Source organism: Mauremys mutica, chromosome 15 (assembly GCF_020497125.1).
Source record: "Mauremys mutica isolate MM-2020 ecotype Southern chromosome 15, ASM2049712v1, whole genome shotgun sequence".
Lineage (NCBI taxonomy): Eukaryota > Metazoa > Chordata > Testudines > Geoemydidae > Mauremys > Mauremys mutica.
The window spans coordinates 3,769,393-3,793,568 of NC_059086.1; the positions used below are offsets into that span (position 1 = coordinate 3,769,393).

Genomic DNA, 24,176 nt, shown 5'->3' on the forward strand with positions numbered 1-24,176 from the left:
CCCAGAACTGCAAATCCCCGGTTCCCGGTTGCGAAGAGACAGCAGGACGCTGCTCACGCAGGCTGTGGGGGGCTGCCCTGCGAGTAGCTGAGGGGGTCAGTAGGGGGCGCTCTCCCTTGGAATGCAGTGCCAGGCTGGAGAATGGGGGTATCCATATGCCCCCACCCAGCCCAGCCCTGGAGGGACCCTCCCCAGGGGCGAGAAGGGGGGGTTCATGCTCACCTCCGATTTCCCATCTCAACCAACATGAAATAGAGTCTGGGGCCTGGCAAGGGGGTAGGGCCGGGGGAGGCAGGAGGGGATGAGTGGGGTGGGCCCCGAGGGCTCCCCCTACAGCGCCGCACAGGGAGAGGGGTTTCTCTGCTAGGCCCTGCCAGGCTATGGGGAGCAGGGGCTCAGAACTGAGAGCAGGCGAGGGGGGGCAGCGTTAGCCCCCCAGCAGGGACAGACCCAGGCAGTAATGGAGGGGAGGGGCAGACCCCAACACTGGGGGTGGCAGGGTTACCCCCCCCCCAAGTGGGGACAGACCTGGGACATGGACCAGACACCCAGGTTGGATTCCAAGGGGTTTATTTGCTTCCCCGACAGTCGCTGGAGGGGGTGGGGGTCCCGGGCCCGGTGGAGTCGAGGGGGTCTCGGAGCCGGCCGTGGGGGGATCTCTCCGCCTCCTAGCGGAAGAAGGCCAGCCGTTCCCGCAGCCACTCCTCGGTCAGGTCCTCCGTGGTCCGGATCTCGAACACCTGGGGGGCGGGGGGAGACGTGGATGGAGCTCGGGTGGGAATTAATGCAGGGTCCTCCAGAGAGGAGCCTCGATTCAGGGCCGTGGATGCTGAATGGGCGTGGCAGTAAATCCCACCGTTGGGGGGGGGGTGATCCCATCTCTAGGGGCTGGGGGATCCCAGCTATGGGGCAATCCAGGGATCTTGGCTAGACCCCAGGTATGAGGGCAGGTCCCTGCTAGATGGGTGGGAGGCCCCGGGGGCGAGGAAGCAATAAGACCCCCTGCTATAGGGCAGGCCCCCGGACGAGGCAGAGCAGGGTGTAGAGGAGAGGAGAGCGACAGCCCCTTCCACCATGGGCCAGAGGGGAGGGGCAGAGGTAACCCCCCCCCCCAGCATGGGTATGTGGCTAGCAAATTGGGTGAGGGGGCTATGGGGAGCAGGGGTCCCTGGGGTGTCAGCGCTGCCCATGGGAGGAGCTCGAAGGGGTGGCACTGCCCTGGTACCTTGGTGAGCTCGGCTGCCTGCACCAGCCTGTTTTTGCTCCCGGCGTACATCATCTGCTGCTCCGGCTTGCACCCTGCCCCGTGGGGAGAGACAGAGAGAGAACCCAGGAGTCCTGGTGCCCAGTTCTAACCTCTAGACCCCCACTCCCCTACCAGAGCTAGGGATAGAACCCAGGAGTCCTGCCTCCCAGCCCCACCCCGCTCTAACCACTAGACCCCCCCCCACCCCACTCTAACCACTAGACCCCCCTCCCCTCCCAGGGCTGGGATAGAACCCAGGAGTCCTGCCTCCCAGCCCGCTGCTCTAACCACTAGACCCCACTCCCCTCCCCGAGCTAGGGATAGAACCCAGGAGTCCTGGCTCCCAGCCCCGCCCCCCTCTAACCACTGGACCCCGCTCCCCCTGGTTCTCACCGAGTGGGCTGGAGAAGATGAAGCAGAGCGGGTAGGAGATGCGCCCGTCATCGTGGACGTATTTGTAACTGTACACCACAAAGGTAGCCCCAGTCAAGGAGGCAGCTGCTTCTCGCCAGAGCTGGGCCATGCCTGAAATGCTCCTGTCTCTATCCTTCTCCGTCTCGTCACCCTCCTGCCCCCCCCTCCGGATACCCGCCCTAGGCTGCCCCCACCCATGTCAGACACATTGGGGTCTCCCAGGACCCCAGCCCTGCAGGGCCCAAAGCCCGGAGCTCTGGTGCTCCTGCCCAGCCTCCCACCGCGCTGCAGAGCCACAAGCAGGGGGGCTGTGGGGTACACCCCCCCCCACAAGAGGGGCTCGTTTTCCTCTCCCTCTGCGCTGCCCCCTGCTGCTCTGATCCCCTGGCTGCTCCCTGTAGCCCCCTCTGATCTCAAATCTGCTTCAAGCTGGGGACAAGGGACCCTTTTCCCTGCCCACAGCCCCGGCATCCATCCTCTCCCGGGGGCAAGGATGATCCCAGAGAACCCCCCCCCACACACACACACATACACATGCATCCCTCATGCATACTCCTGGCATCCTGCCACCATGTGCAATGCCTGCGCCCCACCAGGTGACTCGGATGCCCCCTCCCTGCCCCACGGCAGAAGGATATCGGGGCTGGCGCTCCGGCAGCTCGCTCTTCAGCTCCTCCGGAGAGATGTCCTGTGGGAGAAATGCCAAAGGCTGCATCAACTGGCAGGGTGGAGAAGAGGACAAGGAACCTCCCCATCACCCGCCATTGTACAGATGGGGAAACTGAGGCGCGGAACAGGGCAGAGACTTGACCTAGGACGCCCAGCAAGTCAGTGGCGGAGCCAGATGTGGAACCCAGGAGTTCTGACTCCCTGCCTTGCCTGGCAAAGTGGTTAAAACAGAGCAGGTCCTGAGAGCCAGAACTCCTGGGTTCTTTCCTCAGATCTGGGAGGGGAGTCTAGTGGGTCACAGCATGGGGGGCTGGGAATCAGGACTCCTGGGTTCCACACTCAGCTCTGGGAGGAGAGTGGGGGCTAGCAGTTAGAGCAGGGAGGGCTGGGAATCAGGACTCCTGGGTTCTCTCCCTAGGGGGGCGGCGGTAGGAGGGGTGGCCCAGTGGAAGGGCAGGAAGGGCCACTCCGCACATGGGCCAGCAAGAGTGGAGGGGCTGGGCACGCAGAACAGCCGAGCTGGGCGCCGCTCCCCCAGAGACACCCCAAGATCCAGGATCAACAGCTGAGCCCATGTTTGAAATCGCCGGCACTGAAACAGGCATCAGAGCCATTGCTCTTTCCTTTGCAGCTGCCCCTCGAGCCGGGCCCCGGGTCGCTACATGCCCCGGGATTAGTCTACGATCGAATCTCCTCCGAGTCCAGCCAAGGGGCACCGGGTGCCGTGGCACAAGCCTGCTCAAATCTTGAGGGAAACGGAGCCACGGTCCCACCTCGTAACCCTTCAGGATCAAAGCTGTTTGGGTGCCTAACTCCCCTTGGTCTCTGTGGAAGTTAGGAGCCCAAATACCTTTGTGGATCTGGGACAAACAACCGGCCTGGGCCGAATGGGTCCAATCCTACCAGCAACCCCGTCTATCTGAAATATTGGCAGCTCAGTCCAATTAGAGTCTCTTCGATCATGGAAGAAATCCCGTCTGTTTTTATTAGGGTTTGCTAACGTCACACTGAGGGTCTGGCTCACTAGTGGGGCTTTTCTGAACATCTGGATTCCAGCACCGCTCAAGCTAGACGGACAGGCTGGGGGGCTCTCTCCTGGGAAGCAGCGACTCTGGAAAAGACCCGGGGGTTGTGGTGGAGAATCAGCGGAACAGGAGCTCCCAGTGCGACGCTGGGGCCGAAAGAGCTAATGCGATCCTGGATGTATAAACAGGGGAATCTCGCGTAGGAGCAGCGAGGTTCTTTCCCCTCTGGGTTTGGCCCTGGTGCGACCGCTGCTGGGATCCTGTGTCCAGTTCTGGTGCCCACAATCCGAGGAGGATGTTGCTAAATTGGAGAGGGGTCAGAGATGAGTCACAAGAATGATCAGAGGATTAGAAAACCTGCCTTATAGTGACAGGCTCAAGGAACTCAACTTATTTAGCTTAACAAAGAGACGGTGAAGCGATAACTGGATCCCAGGCTGTCAGCACCTCCATGGGGAACAAATAATGAATAACGGGCTCTTCAATCTAGCAGACAAAGGTCTAACACGACCCAATGGCAAGAAGATGAAGCTAAACAAATTCCGACTAGAAATAAGGTGTAAATTTTTAACTGGGAAGGTCATTAACTGCCGGAACATCTCACCAAGGGTCGGGGTGGATTCTCCATCACAGACCATTTTTAAATCAAGACGGGAGGTTTTCCTTAAACTCGGTTCTAGGAATTATTCGGGGGCAGTTCTCTGGCCTGTGTTACCCAGGGGGTCAGACTTCTGGCCTTGGAATCTCTGAATAAAGAATTTACTCCGTTAACTGGCGGCAGTAGTAAGTTGCTACCTTCTATATAGACCAGCCCTATGAGGGGAGAAGAATGGGTCATATAGACAGTGAAACCAATGGGAGATTTGAAACCAAGGGGAGAGAACTGGTAGCAAGAGGCAGTGCGGTCTAATGGGCAGGGTGCTGGGACGCAGGACACCACGGTGCGTTTGGCCTCAGCGTTGCAGCAAGCCCTTGTTCCAGTGCAGCGAGCCGGAAAATGTGTGGCAGCTTTGTTCAGGTTGTAAAAACCGCAGGCTCGGATCGAATTAAGTATGAAACCGACTGGTGCGAGCCGTGAGGCCTCCCCGGGGCTGTTTCATTCGGTGGTAAATTCAATTTATCTTCCTCCAGACCACGTCGGTTCTCGACGCGCTGCCAGAACATCGCATGCAGCAGGCCGGGGAACACAGACGACTGTTTGGAAGGAGAGCGGGGTTCCACGCGCCTCCCCCAAGGGCCCGGCACTCAAACCTTAGAGGGGCAGAGAGAGGGACTGTGTGTGTGTGTATGTGTGTGTGCGCACGCACGCTTCTCCCTCCTGGAGCAATGGGCACCTGTTCTGTGTGTGTCCCGTGTCCTTGTCCCTGCTGGAAGGAATGAGCTCGGCTCTGTGTGTGTCTGCTGCCCCCTGCTGGAGAAATTGGCACATGCTCTGAGTGTGTCCCTGCTGGAGGGATGGGAACCTGGGTGTGTGTGTGAGTGTGTCCGTCCGTCCCTGCTGCCCCGTGCTGGAGGGGATGATCCCTGCTGTGGGGTGTGTGTGTGTGTGTGTGTGTGTGTGTGTGTGTGTGTGTGTGTGTGCGCGCGCGCCCCCTGCTGGAGAGGATGAGCCCTGCTCTGTGTGTGCATGCATGTGTGTGTGTGTGTATGTATGTGTGTGTGTGTGTGTGTGTGTGTGTCCCTGCTGCCCCCTACTGGAGGGGATGAGCCCTGCTCTGTGTGTGTGTGTGTGTGTGTGTGTGTGTGTGTGTCCCCCTGCTGCCCCCTACTGGAGGGGATGAGCCCTGCTCTGTGTGTGTGTGTGTGTGTCCCTGCTGCCTCCTACTGGAGGATATGAGCCCTGCTCTGTGTGTGTGTGTGTGTGTGTGCGCGCGCGCACTACCCCCTGCTGGAGCAATTGACACCTGCTCTGTGTGTCCGCAAGAGAGCCTGAGAACACTGCCCTCTAGTGGAGACAATCAGACTGCCACCTCTGCACCTCGTAGCCCCCTACCGTGCTTATGAGGTTGCTTCTCCAGCCCCAGTGGCGGGGGGCTGGGCTTTGGAAGCAAGAGGAGCTGGGTTCTAGCCCCACTGATGCCGTGGGAGCCCTGTGGCATAGTGGCGTCTGGGAGGAGCTAGGCACGAGTCCACTGCCTGCGGGGCCTTTAACCGAACTGGGCTTTCCAAAGGTAGCTGGAAGAAGGGAGTGAAAGGTCCCCACCTGGAATTCCTCCTCCAGCACCACCAGCTGCCGCTCCTTGTCAATCTTCACTGGGGGGAGAGACAGAGCCAGGGTCACGATCTGCACATGGGCCACCTCCGCCAGCAGGTACCGGAGCAGCGCTGCCTTTCCCTCGGGGACGCTGAACGACCCCCAGCCAGCACCCCTGCCCTGCTCCCCACAGCGCCCCCTGCTGGGAGAAACTGGCCCCAGCGGCTGTCCAGGGCACAGGCTGAGCGGAAGATCCGCCAAGGCGCGTGCCGGTGGGGGTCAGGGAGGCGGAGAAGGGCCGGGGATGGTGCCCCTGGGGAGGGAGCCGGCCCGGGGACACTCACTGAGGATGGCCGCGTTGTTGGTTTCCTTCCGGAAGCGGAATTTCCTCAGCTTCTCCGTGAGCGCGGGGTCCACGTCGCACACGACCAGGGAGTCCGACTGCAGAGAGACCGGCCATGAGAGGGGGCAGGGGCTGGGGCCGCCTCCCTGCGGGACCCCCAACCTGGAGGGGAGGGGAGCTGCCGCCCACAGCCAGCGTTCCCGCCCTGCACCCCACAGCGCCTCCTGCTGGGACAGGCCAGGGCCGGAGTAGCCCGGGGTTGTTTCCAAGGAAACAGCCTCCTTCTGCCCATGGTGAAGCCGACAGCGCTCTGGCCGTGCCCTGCCCAGTGCAGGGGCCGCGCCATGCCTGGGGGATGGGGTAGGGAGAGCGCACACGTGTGTAGGTCACTGCCCCCTTGTGGTGGGGAAGGGAGGGGCCATCGTGGTTGTGGGCCCAAAATGTTTCATGGTCTGTTCAGCTGTGGGCTGTGCATGGGAGAGACCCACCGGCTGAGATGTGCACACACGCACACCTCCCCGGCCTCTCCCAACACACACACATACATGTTCAATCTCACACATGTCATTTTGCTGGCACACCTAGTGTCACACATACACACCCATGGCCATTGTCACACCCACACAGAGACACACCCAGTGTCACACACACACACAACGCCTTACAAACACCCACCCACCCATTGTCACATAGACACAGATGTTCACCCCTTGTCACACACACCCGTTGTCACACATACAGAGACTCACACCCACTGTCACACCCACAGCCATTGCCACACACACACATTGTCACACACCTGTTGTCACACTCATACACACTCATTGTCACACACAGACACCCATCGTTACACACACACCCATTGTCACACACATTTCACACACAGTCTCACACTCATGTCACATGCAGCCATTGTCACACACAGCCATTGTCACGCACACAGAGATTCACACCCATTGTCACACACACACACATTTCACACACAGAGGCTCACACCCATGCCACAAGCAGCCTTTGTCACACACACAGAAGATCACACCTATTGTCACACACACACATTGTTACACACAGAGACAGGGGCGGCTCTAGGAATTTGGCTGCCCCAAGCACGCCGGTCCCGCGGCTCCGGGGGACCTCTTGCAGACGTGCCTGCAAAGGGTCCGCTGGTCCCGCGGCTCCGGTGGACCTCCCGCAGGCATGACTGCGGAAGGTCCGCCGGAGCCGCCTGCCGCCCTCCCGGCAAAATGCCGCCCCAAGCGCGCGCTTGGCGCGCTGGGGTCTGGAGCCAGCCCTGCACAGAGAGACTCACACCCATTGTCACACACACACACATTTTACACACACAGACTCACACACAGCCATTGTCACCCCACACACACATTGTCACTCACACATCCATTGTCTCACACACACACCCATTGTCACACTCACAGTCTCACACCCACATAGAGGATGGGGATGGGTTGATACACAGATGGCAGATGAAGAAACTTTCCTGTACGTAGCCACTTTTCCGGACCGCCTTTGACACCAGGGTCACCGAGGGGTGGGGGGGGGGGCGGGCACAATACAGCCAGGCAAATACTGGCACCATGCTAAGCTCTAGATCTAACCGCCAGCTCTCCCGCGTCCGCCGGAGGGGGCTGGTGAGCAGTTCCCCCAATGCACAGGCTGCTGCCAGGCTCTCCAGGGTGCAGGCACCTTTCCTGGGCCTCCCACCCACCACCATTGCTGGTGCCACTTGGCGCCACCGCTGAAATCTCGGCGCTTGCAAACCCCTCTTGCTGCAGGGTGCGGGGCCCACAGCTGCCCTCCACGGGCACATGGCCTCCTGCCTCCCCACCCCAGCCGGGCTGGGGCCTTCGGCGTGAAAGTCTCGATTCGAACACGCCCCGAATCCTGGATCCCAGCTTTGCAGGGGAGCTGGGGGGTGGGGACATGCAACAACCGCTCCATAAGGAAACCCCCTGCCTCCAATGCGCCCCCCCCACCTCCCTTCCTGACCCCCGCACGGTGAAGCAATGCTCAGCCTGACCATTCTGCCGCGGTCTCTGCCCTCCCAGCGCCGGGCGGCCTGACTCTCGGCTTTCCTTGCTGCAAGCTGGGCTAGCGCTGACCTTGTGACAGGATGCTCAGAGCGCAGTTCCTCCGGTCGGGGACACTTTGACAGCACTGATCTGCTGGGGGAAGAGGGGGAAGTGTGAGGGTGGGGGAGGGCAGGGCAGCTATGGGCGTGTGTGGAAAGAGGAAGGGGTTTGCCTTCCAGGGGCAAAGGGGGAAGGGAATGGTGGCGGGGTGGTGGGGCGACTGGGAAATAAAAGGGCAGAGGTGGCCGGGCACAGCCACAGGGCGCTCACAGATCACCCCGTGTGCCACCACATCCTGTTTTGGATGAGCTGAACCAACGGCCACCTGCTCCCCCCCGCCCCCACTCCCCGCCAGCTTCACGTTACATGCACACGGGTCACATGGCTTCCATTGTGCCCTGCGCCTTGCATGCACCTTTAGATCGGGGTGACGTGGTCAATCAACCACTGACAGACTGCGATCAGGGCCCCGTTGTGCCAGGCGCTGCACAGACCCCGACCAAGATCAAGGCCCCGTCGGGCCGGGCGCTGCACAGACCCCAATCGAGATCAGGGCCCCATTGTGCCAGGAGCTGCACAGACCCCGACCGAGATCCGGGCCCTGTTGTGACGGGCTCTGCATGACACAGAGCGAGAGACTAGGCTCAAAGAGCTGCCAGTCTAAATAGACAAAACAAAGAGTGGGGAAGGAGGTGGGGAACTGAGGCACACAGATACCAAGGGCTCCAGTTCTGCAAGGACTCAGCATTCACAATTGGGACTGAATGTGCTAAGGAGCTGACATTTTCCAGCTGTCCAAATGCTTATGCTTAGATTGTGAACTGTCTGGGGCAGGGACTGTCTTTTTGGTATAGGTAGGTACAGTTCAGGCCTGTAGGCATTACAATTAATTAGTTAATTAAAGCTGAATAAAATAAGTAATTATTGCACATACGTGCCAAACCGCTGCTACAGTGCCTCATGGGAATTGTAGTTCAGTTATTTTATATTCCCATTCTCTTCTATGGGCTGGGCTGCCCAGCTGGACTATGTCTCCCATGATGCACCACAGCCACTGGCCTGCCATGATGGCCCCTCCCTCCATGAGGAGGCTGTGGTGTATCATGGGAGATGTAGTCTGATCAGCGACACTAGGCTATAGCGGAGTGCACAAGGTGCCTGAGCTACAACCCCCTATGAGGTGCTGGTTTTCAATTTTTCACCCCAAAAAGTGTTTTTTCCCCAAAATCCCAGCATTCATTTTATTTAAAATCTCAGGATTTTTAAGACAATCTTGTGATTTTTTTTGGAGGGTGCGGGAGGGATGGCTCATCATTTTTGAACCCTTGGAGTTGGCAAAGCTTCAGTTTGGAGACCTACACCCTGCTCAGCCACTGGCTTGCTGGGTGACCTTGGGTATGTCACGTCCTCACTCTGTGCCTCAGTTTCCCCATCTGTAAAGTACTTTGAGATCTATGGCTGAAAAGACCTAGATAACATAAAAGGATTATTATTATTAAATGAGTTTTGATGTTCTGTCTCATATCCCCAGCTCCTGGAGTCATGGGAGGCAGTGAGAATCTGAGCTTTCTTTTTAAAAAAAAGAAGAAAACATTAAGGGCTTGTCTACCGGCAGAAGTCTACCAGTGTAATTATACAGCTATAGCTAATGTGGCCTAACACCCTCTGTGGATGCACCCTCCGGAGATTTTGGAGCTCACCAAATCCGGGGGGGGGGCGAGCTGGTGTGCGTACGTTAGCTCTGTTTAGACGTTTACGTTTGAAATTAATGTAGCTCGGCATTTCCTGGAGAGGTTTGAGTTTTGCTGAACTCGGTGTTCTGGATGGCCCAAGATGACTCCAGGCACCCTTCCCTCTGTGTTAACAAGAAGTTATTTTGTCAGGGATTTTAGCTGTGCTTCAGCCACCTCCAAAGAGACATAAGCTAAACTGGGGAGAAAGACCGAAACAACGCGCCACTCCAGCGGGACTGACATCGCCACAGCTCTCGGGATTTAGTGGTCAAATTCCTCACTGACGCTAGCTGTAAGTGTCTAGGTCTCATGGTTGCAGGGAAAAGCTTGGACATGTCACACACACACACACACACACACACACACTTCCCAGGCTCAAGGGCAGAGGAAGGCCAGACGTTGACTTATTTATTTATTTATTTCAAAAACTCTCGTGATTTTGAAGCCAATCTTGTGATTTGTGAACATTTGGGTTGGGCTAAGGTGAGAGGAGGGGGAGGATAAGGAGTGGGGTGGAGGTGGGGGACAGGGAGGAGTTGGAGAAGGGGAAGAAAGAAAAAGGAAGGGAGGAGGGGGTCAGGGGGAAGGGAGGAGTACGGGGATGGGGGGGAGGAGTTCGGAGGGGGAGGGGAGGAGAAAGGGGGAGGAGTTGGAAGGGTGAAAGGGGAGGGGCAGAAGGAGGGAGAGGAAGGAGAAGTGGGAGGGGTGAGAGGAGGGGAAGGGAGGAAGAGGAGGAGAAAGGGGATGGGAGGGGGAGGAGTTGGGAGGGGAGGGGCAAGAGAAAGGGGAGCGGTGGAAGGAGGGGGAAGGGGCAGGAGGGGGAGGAGTAAGGGGATAGGAGGGGCAAGAGAAAGGGGAGGGGCAGAAGGGGAAGAGCAGGAGAAAGGGGATGGGAGAGAAGGAGAGGGGGAGGGGCAGGGGAGGGGAACGAGAAAGGGGAGCGGTGGAAGGAGGGGGAAGGGGCAGGAGGGGGAGGAGTAAGGGGATAGGAGGGGCAAGAGAAAGGGGAGGGGCAGAAGGAGAGGGGAAGAGCAGGAGAAAGGGGATGTGAGAGAAGGAGAGGGGGAGGGGCAGGGGAGGGGCAGGAGAAAGGGGAGGGGCAGAAGGAGGGGAGAAAGGGGATGGGAGGGGCAGGAGAATGGGGAGGGGCAGAAGGAGGGGAAGGAGTTTGCCAGAGTGGTTGAAAGGGGAAGGGCGGAAGGAGGAGGAGGGGGCAGGAGGAGTAAGGGGAGGGGAGGGGGAAGGAGAAGGGAAGGGGCAGAAGGAGAGGGGGAGGGGCAAGAGAAAGTGGAGGGGCGGAAGGGGAGGGGCAGTGGAGGAGAAAGGGGAGGGGAGGGGAGAGGAGGAGAAAGGGGAGGTGGCGCGCCCAAGCAGGCACTCTAACGCCACAGCCCGGGCTATTACGTCACCACGATGCCATTACGCCATTGGTTGGGGAGCCTCGGATTGACAGGACTACGAGCCAATCAGAGGCTCCGGAGCTGAGCCTGAGGCCGAGGCGGGGCGGGTGGGGGTGTGTTGCGCATGTGTGCGGTCGTGCGCGCGGGAAGCCACGCCCCACCGAGGGCAGCCGCGAGCGTCTGGTTGGTCCCGGCCGCTGCCAGTCGACCTTCCGCAGCCAATGGCGAGGCGGCTGCGCGCTGACGCGTGGCGTGCCGTGCGCGCTGACGTTGCGCGGGGGGCTACGGTACGGGCGCCTCGGTGTGAGGCTGGCGGGGCCGAGGCCGGGGCCGGACGGGCCGCAGAGACGGTGAGTGCGGGACGCGCCCCCCCCCCCGGGCTCCTCCCCCGCCCCAGGGAGCCCCACTCCCCGCCCGACGCGGGCATCTCCCCTCTGCGGCATCTCGCCCCTCCCCCACCCCGAGCCAGGGCCCCCTCCCCGCCCTCCCGCGCAGCCCCCCCCCCGCCCTGCTCCGGGGATCCCTCTGGGCGTCACCCCCAGCCCTGGACCAGCCTCCTTCCCTCTCTGCAGCGCCCCTCCCCCCATCCCAGCCAACCCCGCCCCGACCCCGGGACCCCCTGTAATCCATCCTGCCCGACCCAGGGATCCCCCCTTCCCCCCATCCCAACCAGCCCCGCCCCGACCCAGGGATCCCCCCTCCCCCCATCCCAGCCAGCCCCGCCCTGACCCAGGGATCCCCCCTTCCCCCCATCCTGCCCGACCCAGGGATCCCCCCTTCCCCCCATCCTGCCCGACCCAGGGATCCCCCCATCCCAGCCAACCCCGCCCCGACCCAGGGACCCCCTGTAATCCATCCTGCCCGACCCAGGGATCCCCCCTTCCCTCCATCCCAACCAGCCCCGCCCCGATCCAGGGACCCTCCTTCCCCCCATCCTGCCCGACCCAGGGATCCCCTCCCCGACCCAGGGATCCCCCTTCCCCCCATCCTGCCCGACCCAGGGATCCCCCTTCCCCCCATCCCAGCCAACCCCGCCCCGACCCAGGGACCACCCTTCCCCCCATCCCAGCCAACCCCGCCCCGACCCCGGGACCCCCTGTAATCCATCCTGCCCGACCCAGGGATCCCCCCATCCCAGCCAACCCCGCCCCGACCCAGGGACCCCCTGTAATCCATCCTGCCCGACCCAGGGATCCCCCCCCTTTCCCCCATCCCAACCAGCCTTGCCCCGACCCAGGGATCCCCTTCCCCCCCATCCCAACCAGCCCCGCCCCGATCCAGGGATCCCCCTTCCCCCCCATCCTGCCCGACCCAGGGATCCCCGCCCCGACCCAGGGACCCCCCGTCCCCCCATCCTGCCTGACCCAGGGATCCCCCTCTTACCCCCATCCCAGCCAACCCCGCCCCGACCCAGGGATCCCCCCATCCCAGCCAACCCCACCCCGACCCAGGGATCCCCCCTTCCCCCCATCCTGCCCGACCCAGGGATCCCCCCTTCCCCCCATCCTGCCCGACCCAGGGATCCCTGCCCCGACCCAGGGATCCCCCTTCCCCCCCCCCATCCTGCCCGACCCAGGGATCCCTGCCCCGACCCAGGGATCCCCCGCCGCCCCCTCCTGCCCGACCCAGGGATCTCCGCCCCGCCCCAGGGATCCCCCTTCCCCCCCCATCCTGCCCGACCCAGGGACCCCCTGTAATCCATCCTGCCCGACCCAGGGATCCCCCTTCCCCCCACCCTGCCCGACCCAGGGACCCGCTGTAATCCATCCTCCCCGACCCAGGGATCCCCCCCTTCCCCCCCATCCTCCCCGACCCAGGGATCCCCCCCATCCCAACCAACCCCGCCCCGACCCAGGGATCCCCCTTCCCCCCATCCTCCCCGACCCAGGGATCCCCCCCTTCCCCCCATCCCAACCAACCCTGCCCTGACCCAGGGATCCCCTTCCCCCCCATCCTGCCCGACCCAGGGATCCCCGCATCCCAACCAGCCCTGACCCAGGGACCCCCCTTCCCCCCATCCTGCCTGACCCAGGGATCCCCCCCTTCCCCCCATCCCAACCAGCCCCGCCCCGACCCAGGGATCCCCCTTCCCTCCAGCCCTGACCCAGGGATCCCCTGTAATCCATCCTCCCCTATCCAGGGATCCCCCTTTCCTCCATCCCAACCAACCCCGCCCCGATCCAGGGACCCCCTGAAATCCATCCTCTCCGATCCAGGGATCCCCCTTCCCTCCATCCCAACCAACCCTGCCCTGACCCAGGGATCCTCCTTCCCAACCAACCCCGCCCTGACACAGGGATCCCTCTGTGCTTCACCCCCCTCACCCCACCCCTAAACCAGCCTCTTCCCTTCTCTGCAGCTCCCCTCCCCCGCAGTTTTCCAGCCTTGCCCTGACCCAGGGATCCCCTGTAATCCATCCTCTCCGATCCAGGGATCCTCCTTCCCTCCATCCCAACCAACCCTGCCCTGACCCAGGGATCCTCCTTCCCAACCAACCCCGCCCTGACAGGGATCCCTCTGTGCTTCACCCCCCTCACCCCACCCCTAAACCAGCCTCTTCCCTTCTCTGCAGCTCCCCTCCCCCGCAGTTTTCCAGCCTTGCCCTGACCCAGGGATCCCCTGTAATCCATCCTCTCCGATCCAGGGATCCTCCTTCCCTCCATCCCAACCAACCCTGCCCTGCTCTGGGGATCCCCCTTCCCTCCATCACAACCAATCCATCATAGGCACCAACTCCATAGGTGCGCCAGCTGTTCCATGGCATACAAGAGGTGCTGGGAGAGAGGGGGAGAAGTGGGAGCAGAAAGAGGTGGGGAGAGGAGGTTTGGAGGATGGGACGGAATGGAGGCGGGGCCTGTGGTGGAATAGGGGGTTGAGCCCCTTGGTAAGTCGGTGCCTGTGAACTCGCCCCTTCCCCCCCCCACACACCGACCCTCTAATCCACTGTGGTCTGGGGATCCCCTTCCCTCCATTACAACCAACCCTGCCCTGATCTGGGGATCCCCTGTATTCCATCTTCCGTGATCCGGGGATCACCTACACTCAATTCAGCTGGACCCCCAAACCAAAGATTGCCTGCCCTTTCCAAAGCAGGCATCCTACCCCATCCAGAGTTACCCTTTACACCTACTGCAACTAGGGAGCCATTCTCCTCCCCGGATCCCCTACCTCACTCTGATTTGGGTTCCCATATATTACATAAGAACGGCCACACTGGGTCAGATCAAAGGTCCATCTAGCCCAGTATCCTATCTTCTGACAGTGGCCAATGCCAGGTGCCCCAAAGGGAATGAACAGAACAGGGAATCATCAAGTGATCCATCCCCTGTCGCCCATTCCCAGCTTCTGGCAAACAGAGGCCAGGGACACCATCCCTGCCCATCCTGGCTAATAGCCATTGAGGGGCCTGTCCTCCATGAATTTATCTGGTTCTTTTCTGAACCTTGTTATAGTCTTGGCCTTCACAACATCCTCTGGCAAAAAGTTCTACAGGTTGACTGTGTGTTGTGTGAAGAAATACTTCTTTTGTTAGTTTTAAACCTGCTGCCTGTTGATTTCATTGGGGGGTCCCTAGTTTTTGTGTTATGAGAAGCTGTAAATAACACTTCCTTATTTACTTTCTTCACAGCAGCCATGATTTTATAGACCTTTGTCATATCCCCCTTAGTTGTCTCTTTTCCAAGCTGAAAAGTCCCAGTCTTACTAATCTCTCCTCATACGGAAGCCATTCCATACCCCTAATCATTTTTGTTATCTTTTTCTGAACCTTTTCTAATCCCAATATATCTTTTTTGAGATGGGGCGACCACATCTGCGTGCAGTATTCAAGATGCATTTCTGTAGCGGCAACATGATATTTTCTGTCTTCTTATCTATCCCTTTCCTAATGATGATTTCAGAGAACTATCAGCAGTGACTCCAAGATCTCTCTCTTGAGTGGTAACAGCTAATTTAGACCCCATCATTGTATACGGGATATATTATATCACCTCCTCTCTCCCCAACCAGGGATCTGCTACCGCATCCTAAACCTGGGACACCCCACCCCCACCTCCCAGATGCAACCCATCAGCATGCCCTCCCTTGTTCCTTTTGCCCGGGACATAATTCTTAATGTCTCTGCACTCTCCCCATGGATTCCAGACTGTTCTTGCTAGAGATCCCGTCTCTTCTCCCCGTCTCTCAAAATGCACATGGAGACCTTCTAGCCAAATTTCTTCCCTGTTCCTATGTACCAGACAGAACACCTCCCATCTACTCGCTCTGATTCCCTTAAGATACTCACAGCTCTCTCCGCTAGCCTCTGACTAGAGGTCTCTCTTCCCTGTCATGCTGGCTGACTGCACTGCCTTCTGTCCTCCTTATGTGTATGCCCCTAAGATCCTCCCATGGAGGAGATCTGTCCTCCTTCCCTCTGTACTGACACCTTTCTGTGGAGATATTTCCAGCGAAGCCTTGCATCAACCCAGCTCTCTAGCTCCAGAAACCCCCTTATCCCTGAGGGATCCTTGCACCCCATTGGAACCCTCCTGCAAAGCCAGGCATGTGCCACTAATGGTCCATCGAGTGTGTCTGTCTGGTATCCTGCCTCCTGCAGTAGCCAGTACTGGATGTTTCAGAGGGTGGCATAACCCTCCCTTCCTAAGATACCTCCTTGTGCAATCCCATCCCACTCTGGAACGCGCACATGCATTTCCTTCCTGATCACCCCCAGCTGGTTATCTCATGCCCTCATGCTTTAGGGCTGGTTGTTCATATGATTTTGTCCTGTACAGCTGAAATTCTTTCCTAATACCATCTGATCTTCCTTTTTGGAACCTCAGTGCCCAACCCAGTTGCTTACTATCATGTGGCAATGAGTTCGACAAGTTAACAACCTCTTTCCTTCTACAAGTTAGAAATCTGTTTGCTTTTTTAAATTCTGAGTGGGCTATTATGGGTCAGAATAGACAGGTAGAACCAAACTAGCTTTCCTTGTGCCATAGGCCTGTATCTCCTTCCATTTTTCAGATCCCCCCCGTGTACACTTGATCATGTTTGCTGGCCTTCTCTGGTCCCTTTTCTGTGCTCTTAACTGAACCAAATAACTGCAGTACCTACTCTGAGGCTGTCCCAGCAATGTCTTTGTTGTCACTATTTTCTTATTGTTCTCCATCACTTTCTTAATATGGCGTTATCCAGTTGTCAAAGCACAGTCGCTGGGTTCTGTCCTTGGCTTTGAGAGCAGGGTCTAATGGGTAGAGCAGGGGAGTGGGAGTTAATACTCCTGGCTTCCATTCCTGGTTCTTCCACCCAACCCTGCTTCATAGCGCACTCTTTCTCCAAGCAGGGTCACTCATACTTCACAAAGGGGACTGTGAGGCTTTGATGTCAGTCATGTGCTTGGAGATCTTGGAAATAACAAGATCTAGAGAAGAATCCAAGTGTGGTTCTTCCAGTTACCCAGTAACAAAGGTCTCCAGGTATCTCATATACTTGGAGGCAGCACTGATCAGAAAAGGGATGGTGTGGGGGAAATTAGGGGCACACATTGGGGACAGCGGTGGCATCTGGGCTTGGGAGAGCTGAGGTGAGTCCGTAGCTCTGTCATAGATGTGGTGTCTTCACAGCTGGAAAGGCATGGGTTGGATAGCCAGCCTTAGTGGAGACAGGGCACAAGAAGTTTCAACCTCAGGTAGGTGGGCTCCACCCTATACTCCTCTACCGGGGGTTTGCTAGCCACATGGAGGTAAAAATCTACCTGTCTCTTCACTAGGACTTTGTGCCTCAGTGCCCCAGGTGTAATGGGAGGATCATATTGCCTCCATCTTACTTCAGGAATGTGGGGATAAAACCCATGGCTGAGTGTGAGGGGCCCATGTTATGATGATGCGGGAGGCACCAAAAGTGCTTCGCAGGCCTAAGGGAAGATTAAAATAAGCTGTAACCAAGGATGGGGTGTGGGGGGGAACCCAAAAAGACACACAGTATGGCCTGTGTGTGCATGTGCTGAAGTTCAGCGAAGGGGAAATGTCTCGCTGCTGGGAGATCTCTTGTCTTTGCTGTGCAATTCGACCCCTTGAGTTGGCCTAGCTTGAGAGCTGCCACACTGCAGAATCCTACAGTTACTGCCTTCATGTTGGTGCTATCCTCGCTTGTGTGAGGCACTAGGACTTCTGGGAGAGGTCGTACCCCATGGCGCTTAGCGCTGCGATCATCGGAGCCCTCTATCGGTCGTGTCGCAGTGGCTTGTGGGAGAACTTGTCTGCTCTTTCCGACCAGCTGGGCAGAATTAGTGAAAACAAGGCCTTGGTTTGGTAGCCGTCCCGTGGCTTGTTCTTCTTGAAACCAGTTGGGACGAAAGGCTGAGGAATGGACCCTAGAGAACTAATGAGCGATTCAGAGAGAGCTCTTCAGTCATCGTCTGTGATGTGCCGAGAAGGAGGGGGCAAAATTCTCACCCTCTCTTCCAAGCTTTCTGGTGTCCTTACCCGAAGCCTTCCGAGAAGACGCTTTTTTGGTTCGTGCCAAGCACAAGGAGAACCTCCCTCATCTCCAGAATAATCTCAAGTCTGAAATCTTTCTGGTCAGCACCACCACCGCATTGTCCTACGGAAGGCATGGGATGAAGACGCCCCTAGCTCCAAAGAGATGCTGAGGGAGTGCTGGGAGGCCTTCCTGCCGGCGGTTGTTCTCATTGCTCACGGGTATCGTGAAGGAGCAAGATATCCGGATGGTGTCGAATGTGGGGAAAGCAGCATGGAACTAGGAAGGTGTCGGCGTATAGGGTGGGAGCAGACACCATGAGGCATTGAAAGTGGTGGTGCCGGCCAGGCAGAGTGGGGGATGTTCCCTTCTTCAGAGGAAGGCACAAGAAACCCTGTAGCTAGCCCTGGCTGCTGTTGTGGGGGCTAGATGGCTCGTCTCAGCGGCAGCGTAGACTGGAATGCAGTTGCGGGCAAGTTTTAAAGTCAATCAAGCCGGAGGGAGCCTGTGGAAGGATGCAGAGGGAGCGGTGACGTGGGCCAGTATGAGGAAGATGAGAGGTCTGGTTTCCCAGAGTTCAAAGTCTTTGCTGAACGAGGCAAACACAGATGCTTTTCTGGAGCAGCAGGTGGATGGGAAGCACGCTTTGGCCCAACTAGCCTGTTGGAGCCGAGTTGTTCCTGCAGTACGATCTCCAGATCGGGTTCAGGGATGGGGGCGGTTTGTTTTGTACAGAATTTTAACATAGTTTAAGAGGAAAGATGGCCTAGTGGTTATGGAGCAAGCCTGGGACCTGTTCCCTGCTCTGCTGAAGTGATCCTGTGTGACCATAAGTCACTTGTCTCTTTCTGTGCCTGAGTTTCCTCATCTGTAAAATGGGCATGCTATCCCCACCCCAGCTCACAGGGTGCAGGGAGGATGAGTCCATTGTGAGGTGGTCAGATGCCATGGTGATGGGGGCCATATAAGTTGAGGGATTGGATTTACAACATGTTGACATCCATTGGAGACTGAATCCTCTGTTTATCTGTGGAGAAGGTACATCCCTGGTAGTGGTAGGGGGAGCGTCCCCCTACACGCCACCCGCTCCTGCTCATCTGCGTTAGCCCTGCCCTGGAGAGACCAGCTCTCGGCCTCCTTGGTCCATTCAGATCTCATCTTCCTGAGGCATCAGTCACTTGTCTGTTGTGGTGGCTTTTGTGATAACCTGTCGGGTGCTGGTCTGAGACCCATCCCATTCATTTCAGAGAGGCAGTGTGACCTAGTGGGTAGGGCACTGCACTGGGACCCAAGAGAACTGGATTCTGTCCCCTGTTGGTTGACCGTGGGCAAGTCACTTCGCTCCTCTGTGCCTCGGTTTCCCCCACTTTATGGGGGAAATGGAGGCACAATGCTCTAAAATGCTTTGTGGTCTACAGATGAAAAGAGTTAGGTGGTATTAATAGTAACTTCTCAAAGCAGGAGGTGGAGGGCGGCGTGTGGAACGGATTTCCAGGTGGTGACTAGTCAGTCAGTGGCAGGAGTTGCCAGCTCATAGATAATAGATCTTCAGGCAGGGATAACAGAAGCCGTGTGAAATTCCTCCCTCTTCTCCGAGCCAGCCTGGGAACTAAGCTGCGGCCGGTGGGGAAGCTCGCACAGGGTTACTATTTGAGGATCAGACTCAGGAATCGGATAGTTGCAGGGGTGAGCTACAGAAGCCCCGGCTCTCCAGAGGGCTGGTTCTGATCCAGTCCAGGAGTACGTACCCCAAACCGGCTGCCATGGTGGTGGCTGGGTGCCAGCCTCGTTCCCAGTGGGACATGTCTGCATCACTGCACCCCCTGCTGTCTCTGATGCTAACTAGGGGGGGGCCCTTAGGAGCAGCCTGAGACAGGCGCGAATGGGTTGGGGGTCTGGATTTCCAGCGGGAGTTGCTGGGGGTTGGCACCTCTCAGGATGGCCGCGTCTCGGGGGGCTGTAAAAATGCAAACCGCCGGCCTCCTCCAGTGGCTCCGCATCGGTCTGCTCAGCTGCGTGACATCCATCGCTGCTTATGTCTCCCGGTTCCCCTCTGTAGCTTAGGCCGCTGGTGGCCAGCTCTCCCTCCGAAGGTGTAATTACAGCGGGCTGCGTCACTGCTCCAGCAGACCGCTCCTGTCTCCTTACCTCCGGGAGCCTGCTTAGTTTGGCTGTAATGATAGTGTCCAGTGGGGAGAGACCCAGACAGCAGCTTCCCGTCGGTCTCTCCTCACACACACACACATGCCTTTTCAGAAAGGTTTGACAGCAGCGCGCTTTAAAAATCGCTGCTTCTCCCTTCGCTGCCATCCCTATCCCTCAACTTGGCTGTGGCTGGCACACATGGACAGCAATGCACAGGGCGCTATTGTGACCTGGCTGCCTCCAGCATTGCTGACAGGAAACAGCGCCCAGCCCAACGGGCGGAGGGGAAAACACTGGGACAAAGGATGCTTCATTCAGCAGGGTCCAGACGCTGCTTCCACTTGGTGCATTAGCCTAGGACTTGGGCATTCAAGTCCTACCTCCCCCACAGACTCCCTGTGTGACTTTGTGTCAGTTAGCCCCTCTGTGCCTCAGTTTCCCCAATGGTTGCGTGGGGATAATAGCACTTCACTCATAGGCAGGCTTGGAGGGATTAGATTTTTATCAGTAAATGTCAGTAAACGTCAATTTCACTGCACACCCAAACCCAGGAAAAAACATTTTCCACTGATGATCGAAATTGGCAGGCAGCATTTTTGTCTGACTTATTAGAGTCAAAATCTGGTGATCAAGACTTTTGAATTAGGCTCGTCACAAGCGAAAGAATAGTTTAAAAAAAAACAGGAAGGATTTGTTGATCTAAGGCTATTTACCTTTGAATGTGATGTTGACAGTTTGTGTTTCAATGGTTTCTAAACCTTTGGCTTTTTGGATCTCAGAATCTACTGGCATTAAATAGTTGTCTGACCGCAGGTTTCCAATTTCCCAAAATGGTGAAAATTTAAATAGATAAAAATTGGGGCAGGGGATGCTTAATAATCTGTTGAAATTATAGAAAAATAAAACTGAGTTCTTCTTTAGGGCATAAAGAGATTGAGACACTGAGGTCCTACACTAACAGGATCAGTAAATTCCTTTGTATAGATCCAAGCTATATTGATTATGTCTTCGATTGCTGCAGGACTGGCGCAGTACGGGGTGCTGAGTACCCATGGAAAGGGGTACGGTCCTCCAAAGAAGTGCAATTTTAGAGTTCACCTGCTTGTATCTGGTTGCTCTTCTTTTTATAAGGTTGTTGTCTCTGTGTCTGTCTAATCACAGCCTGAGGAAACGGACCTATCTTACATCTGTATCTGAATGCCTCGTAATCTTTAGGGTATTTATCCTCCTAACACGCCTGTGAGGGAAGGCCTAGCGGGATAGAGACCCGGACTGGGATTTGAGGCCTGGTTCCATACGTCACGTCCTCTCTCTGCCTCAGTTTCCCCGTCTGTAGATGAGAGTAACGGGACAGACCTCCTTTTGAGATTGAGTGAGGAAAAGTGCTAGATGTTGTTGCCCATTGCGGCCTCAGTTTCCTCAGCTGTACAGACTACAGGACTTGCCCCATGGTTACACAGAGACTCTAGCAGAGCAAGGAATTGAACCTGGGTCTCTGGAGTGCCAAGTTGGCACTCTAACCACTGGGCCATGCTTCCTCCAGGATCCAAAGGCGGCCAGGTGACAGGTGGTCCTAGTCTCTGAGCCTAATTCCTGTGCCTGTGCTGAGCAGGGCAGTGTCTGAGACAGCTTGACAAGAACATTGAGTTAGGCCCCGCACTGGATGAGGAGGCAAATGGAGAGAGTGCGGCATAAGGGTGACTCAACTCAGCTGATGGGGAGTCAGGACTCCTGGGTTCTATTCCCATCTCTCCTACTGTCTAACCTTCAGCTCTGTGCCTCAGTTTCCCCATCTGTAAAATGGGGATAGTGCTACTTTGTAAAGGTCTCTTATGTCTGCCAATGAAAAGCACTACATAAAAGCTGGGGTTTAGGATTGATTTATTACTACAGTACCTGGCTTTCACGCAGCAGGAGTGAGTCTAGTGCTGCTGCAGGGTAGGGTGGGGGTTTAGAGAGAGGCATCCCGTTGAGATGGCCAGAGCAGCTGGAACCCAGGCTGCGACGCCGTGGCTAACGCCCCAGCGGTGCTGAGAGGCGCCATGGAATGGCCAGTGAACACAAGGAATCCATAGCAGAGCTAGGATGAAGACGTGGGAGTCCTGATCCTTTGCTCTGAGCACTAGGCCATGCTACCCACTGTGATCCATGGGGCAGCACTGTACACTGGGACTTCTCCATATTAGAGAGGGGGCAGGCTGCAAGTTGCCTTGGATGACTCCCAAGGGCTGCATTCTTGGTATGGTATGTCCTGCCTTGCCAAGTCGGAGCACAGTCCAGCCGTTTCAGTGGCCCAATCAGGAAACCAGACGTCTCTCTCCAGCAGTTGGTCTCTGTCCATCACCCCTGGACTCTGTTGGAAAAGCGTCTCTGCTTTTCCTTTTGTTTTTTTAAATACATAGAGGCAGAGCTAATCCCACTGCAGACAGAGCCAGCAAACATGCCTTCCGTGGTGCAGAGACAGTCTGTAAACCCTTTGACATAGCGCAAGGTGCTGTCTGAATTCTTTGTTGAGCTTCAGAAAGCCATCGCTTCGGACAGAAAATCGAGGTGTGCAAACAACACAGGAAAGTTAGAGGTCGCGGTAGCTCAGGAGTTCAAGACGTCTCGTGTGAGAATTCCGCACCCGTTAAGCTATGAGAAGGGGAAAAAAAAAGTCTGAGACAGTTACGTGGCTGGAATATGAAGCACCTGTTGTCCTTCCACTTAGCCAAAGCTGCTTCTCTTTCTCATACAGCCTTCAGTGTTCAGCATTGTCCGTTCTGAAGTGCTGTATCTGCAGAATGGCTGTGCCGCAGAGCTGCTGTCCCCGCCACCCCTGCGCTCCTCCCAGCACCACTGGAGCTAGTGTGCTTTCCTGCCTTTGAGAGAACCAACCCACCCCACCCCCACACACACGCGCTGACACACACACATCCTGCTAAGAGGTTCTTTCTCCACAATCTAGTTAATCCCCCCTTGGAGCAAAAAGGAACCCAAGGAATTTTGGGTTCCTAGATAGGCCCCTCTGGATTAGAAAGTAACTGCAACAAAAGGCTCGTTAAGTTCCCCTTGTAACGTTGATTTGTGCCCGGGATCCCCATCTGCTAAACCAGAGAGTTAATGGGGGAGTGTTGTGATAGGAGAAAATGGGTCTTTAATTGTTTGCTGAATAGGCGTTGAAAGCCAGTTTCCTTTTCAGCCCCCTTACTGCTCTCCCTCCCACTCCTCTCTTATCTCTGCCTGTCTTGTGCAGTCCTGATCCTCAGTATTGTGCTTGCACGCCGGGAGCAGGTGAATCTCCAGGGACGCCAGCGACACACAATCTTGTTGGTTTAAAAGCAAAAGTTAAAAGCAGCTGTAGGTCCTAACGCATGCCCTGAAAATGCTCCCTTTGAGGCTTTACAATTGTATTTTCCTACCTTGTATGTTTCAGTCTTCCACTGGGGTTGTGTAGAAGGAGTCACAGGAACAAAGTGCTGCCGAATGCATGGAAGAAATTGAGGGCAAAAACTCACTTTTTTTGCTCATCTGTGAGTGTGATCTTAGATGCCTTAATAGTAGCTAAAATATCTTCAGACAGAAGTGACCCATTGTAAGTCAATGGTGTATTAGAAATGTGTCTCAACTGGAAAGTGAATTTCACTGAGGGGTTTATTTGGATTTAGACCTTCCCCGGCTGTGTGTACCACCCGACAGTGCAGGCTTCTGCTGTGTACGAGAACCAGGAAGTGGAACTGACTGTAAACGGGAGATTAGAACAGATTCTGCTGTGAGTGAAGTACAAAAAGCTTCCGAAAGGTCCCCTCCAATGACCTGTGGTATTTGAATTGCCTGCATCACCCTAAATCAGTGGTTTGCAACCTTTTTTCATTTGCGGGCCCCTAAAGAATTTCGAATGGAGGTGCAGATCCCTTTGGGAATCTTAGACATGGTCTGTGGACCCCCCGGGGTCTGCGGACCCCCGATTGAAAACCACTACCGTAGAATCAAAGCATCTTGCAATCTTTACTGGATTTATCTTCACAACCCCCCTTGTGAGGCAGGGCAGTGCTATTTAGATGGGCCGTGGAAGAGGTACAGAGAGGCTAACTCCCTCCTCCGAGATCACGCAGGAAGTCTGTGGCAGAGCGAGGTATTGAACTCCAGAAAGCCCAGGTTAGCACCCTAACCGCCCCTTCCTCCATCACGGGTCCCGAATAAGAACTTTGAGTGTGTGTGTGATGTCTAGTTAGCTTAACACCTGAATCAGACCATTGGAAGGAAAACTATAGTGAGCCCAGTGTTGGCTCACCAAAGGCAGAGATCTCACAAGCTGTGCCCGAGTCCTCCAAGGAGACCTCCAGGAAAAGTGAGATGTAACATTCCTGACATTCTTAAAAAGGAAAGTCTCCCTACTTGGTGTTTTTTTTAAGCCTAGAAAGGATAGGAGGGAGTGTGTGTGTGTTTTGCAAGCATAGCTGTGTTAGCTAGGAG

General features: G+C 56.7%; 2 protein-coding genes across 7 annotated transcripts in view; one reads left to right on the forward strand and one right to left on the reverse strand.

Annotated features, from left to right (window-relative positions):
- Positions 1 to 553: 553 nt before the first annotated feature.
- On the reverse strand, positions 554 to 16,471 carry GMFG (glia maturation factor gamma). 3 transcript variants are annotated; one of them, XM_044988644.1, is made up of 8 exons: positions 16,208 to 16,471; positions 7,927 to 8,071; positions 5,893 to 5,989; positions 5,558 to 5,607; positions 2,299 to 2,348; positions 1,640 to 1,722; positions 1,226 to 1,299; positions 554 to 740 (listed from the first exon to the last, which is right to left on the reverse strand). In XM_044988644.1, exons 1-8 carry the CDS (start codon positions 16,264 to 16,266, stop codon positions 669 to 671), a joined length of 630 nt encoding a protein of 209 aa, XP_044844579.1. In that variant the 5' UTR covers positions 16,267 to 16,471; the 3' UTR covers positions 554 to 668. The 3 variants fall into 3 exon arrangements, with proteins under 3 accessions (XP_044844579.1, XP_044844580.1, XP_044844581.1); XM_044988645.1 differs by lacking the exon at positions 16,208 to 16,471 and adding an exon at positions 8,249 to 8,297 and having other exon boundaries at positions 7,927 to 8,068; XM_044988646.1 differs by lacking the exon at positions 16,208 to 16,471 and having other exon boundaries at positions 8,009 to 8,186.
- SAMD4B (sterile alpha motif domain containing 4B) overlaps positions 11,309 to 24,176 on the forward strand; it is a 33,486-nt gene continuing 20,618 nt past the window's right edge. Inside the window, exon 1 of one of the 4 annotated variants that reach the window (XM_044988640.1) lies at positions 11,309 to 11,461. The gene's annotated coding sequence lies outside the window, so the exon portion shown is untranslated. Of the gene's footprint in view, positions 11,462 to 16,738; positions 16,786 to 18,509; positions 18,615 to 23,137; positions 23,234 to 24,176 lie in introns of those variants that run through there. The other 3 variants (XM_044988643.1, XM_044988641.1, XM_044988642.1) reach the window with 3 other exon arrangements.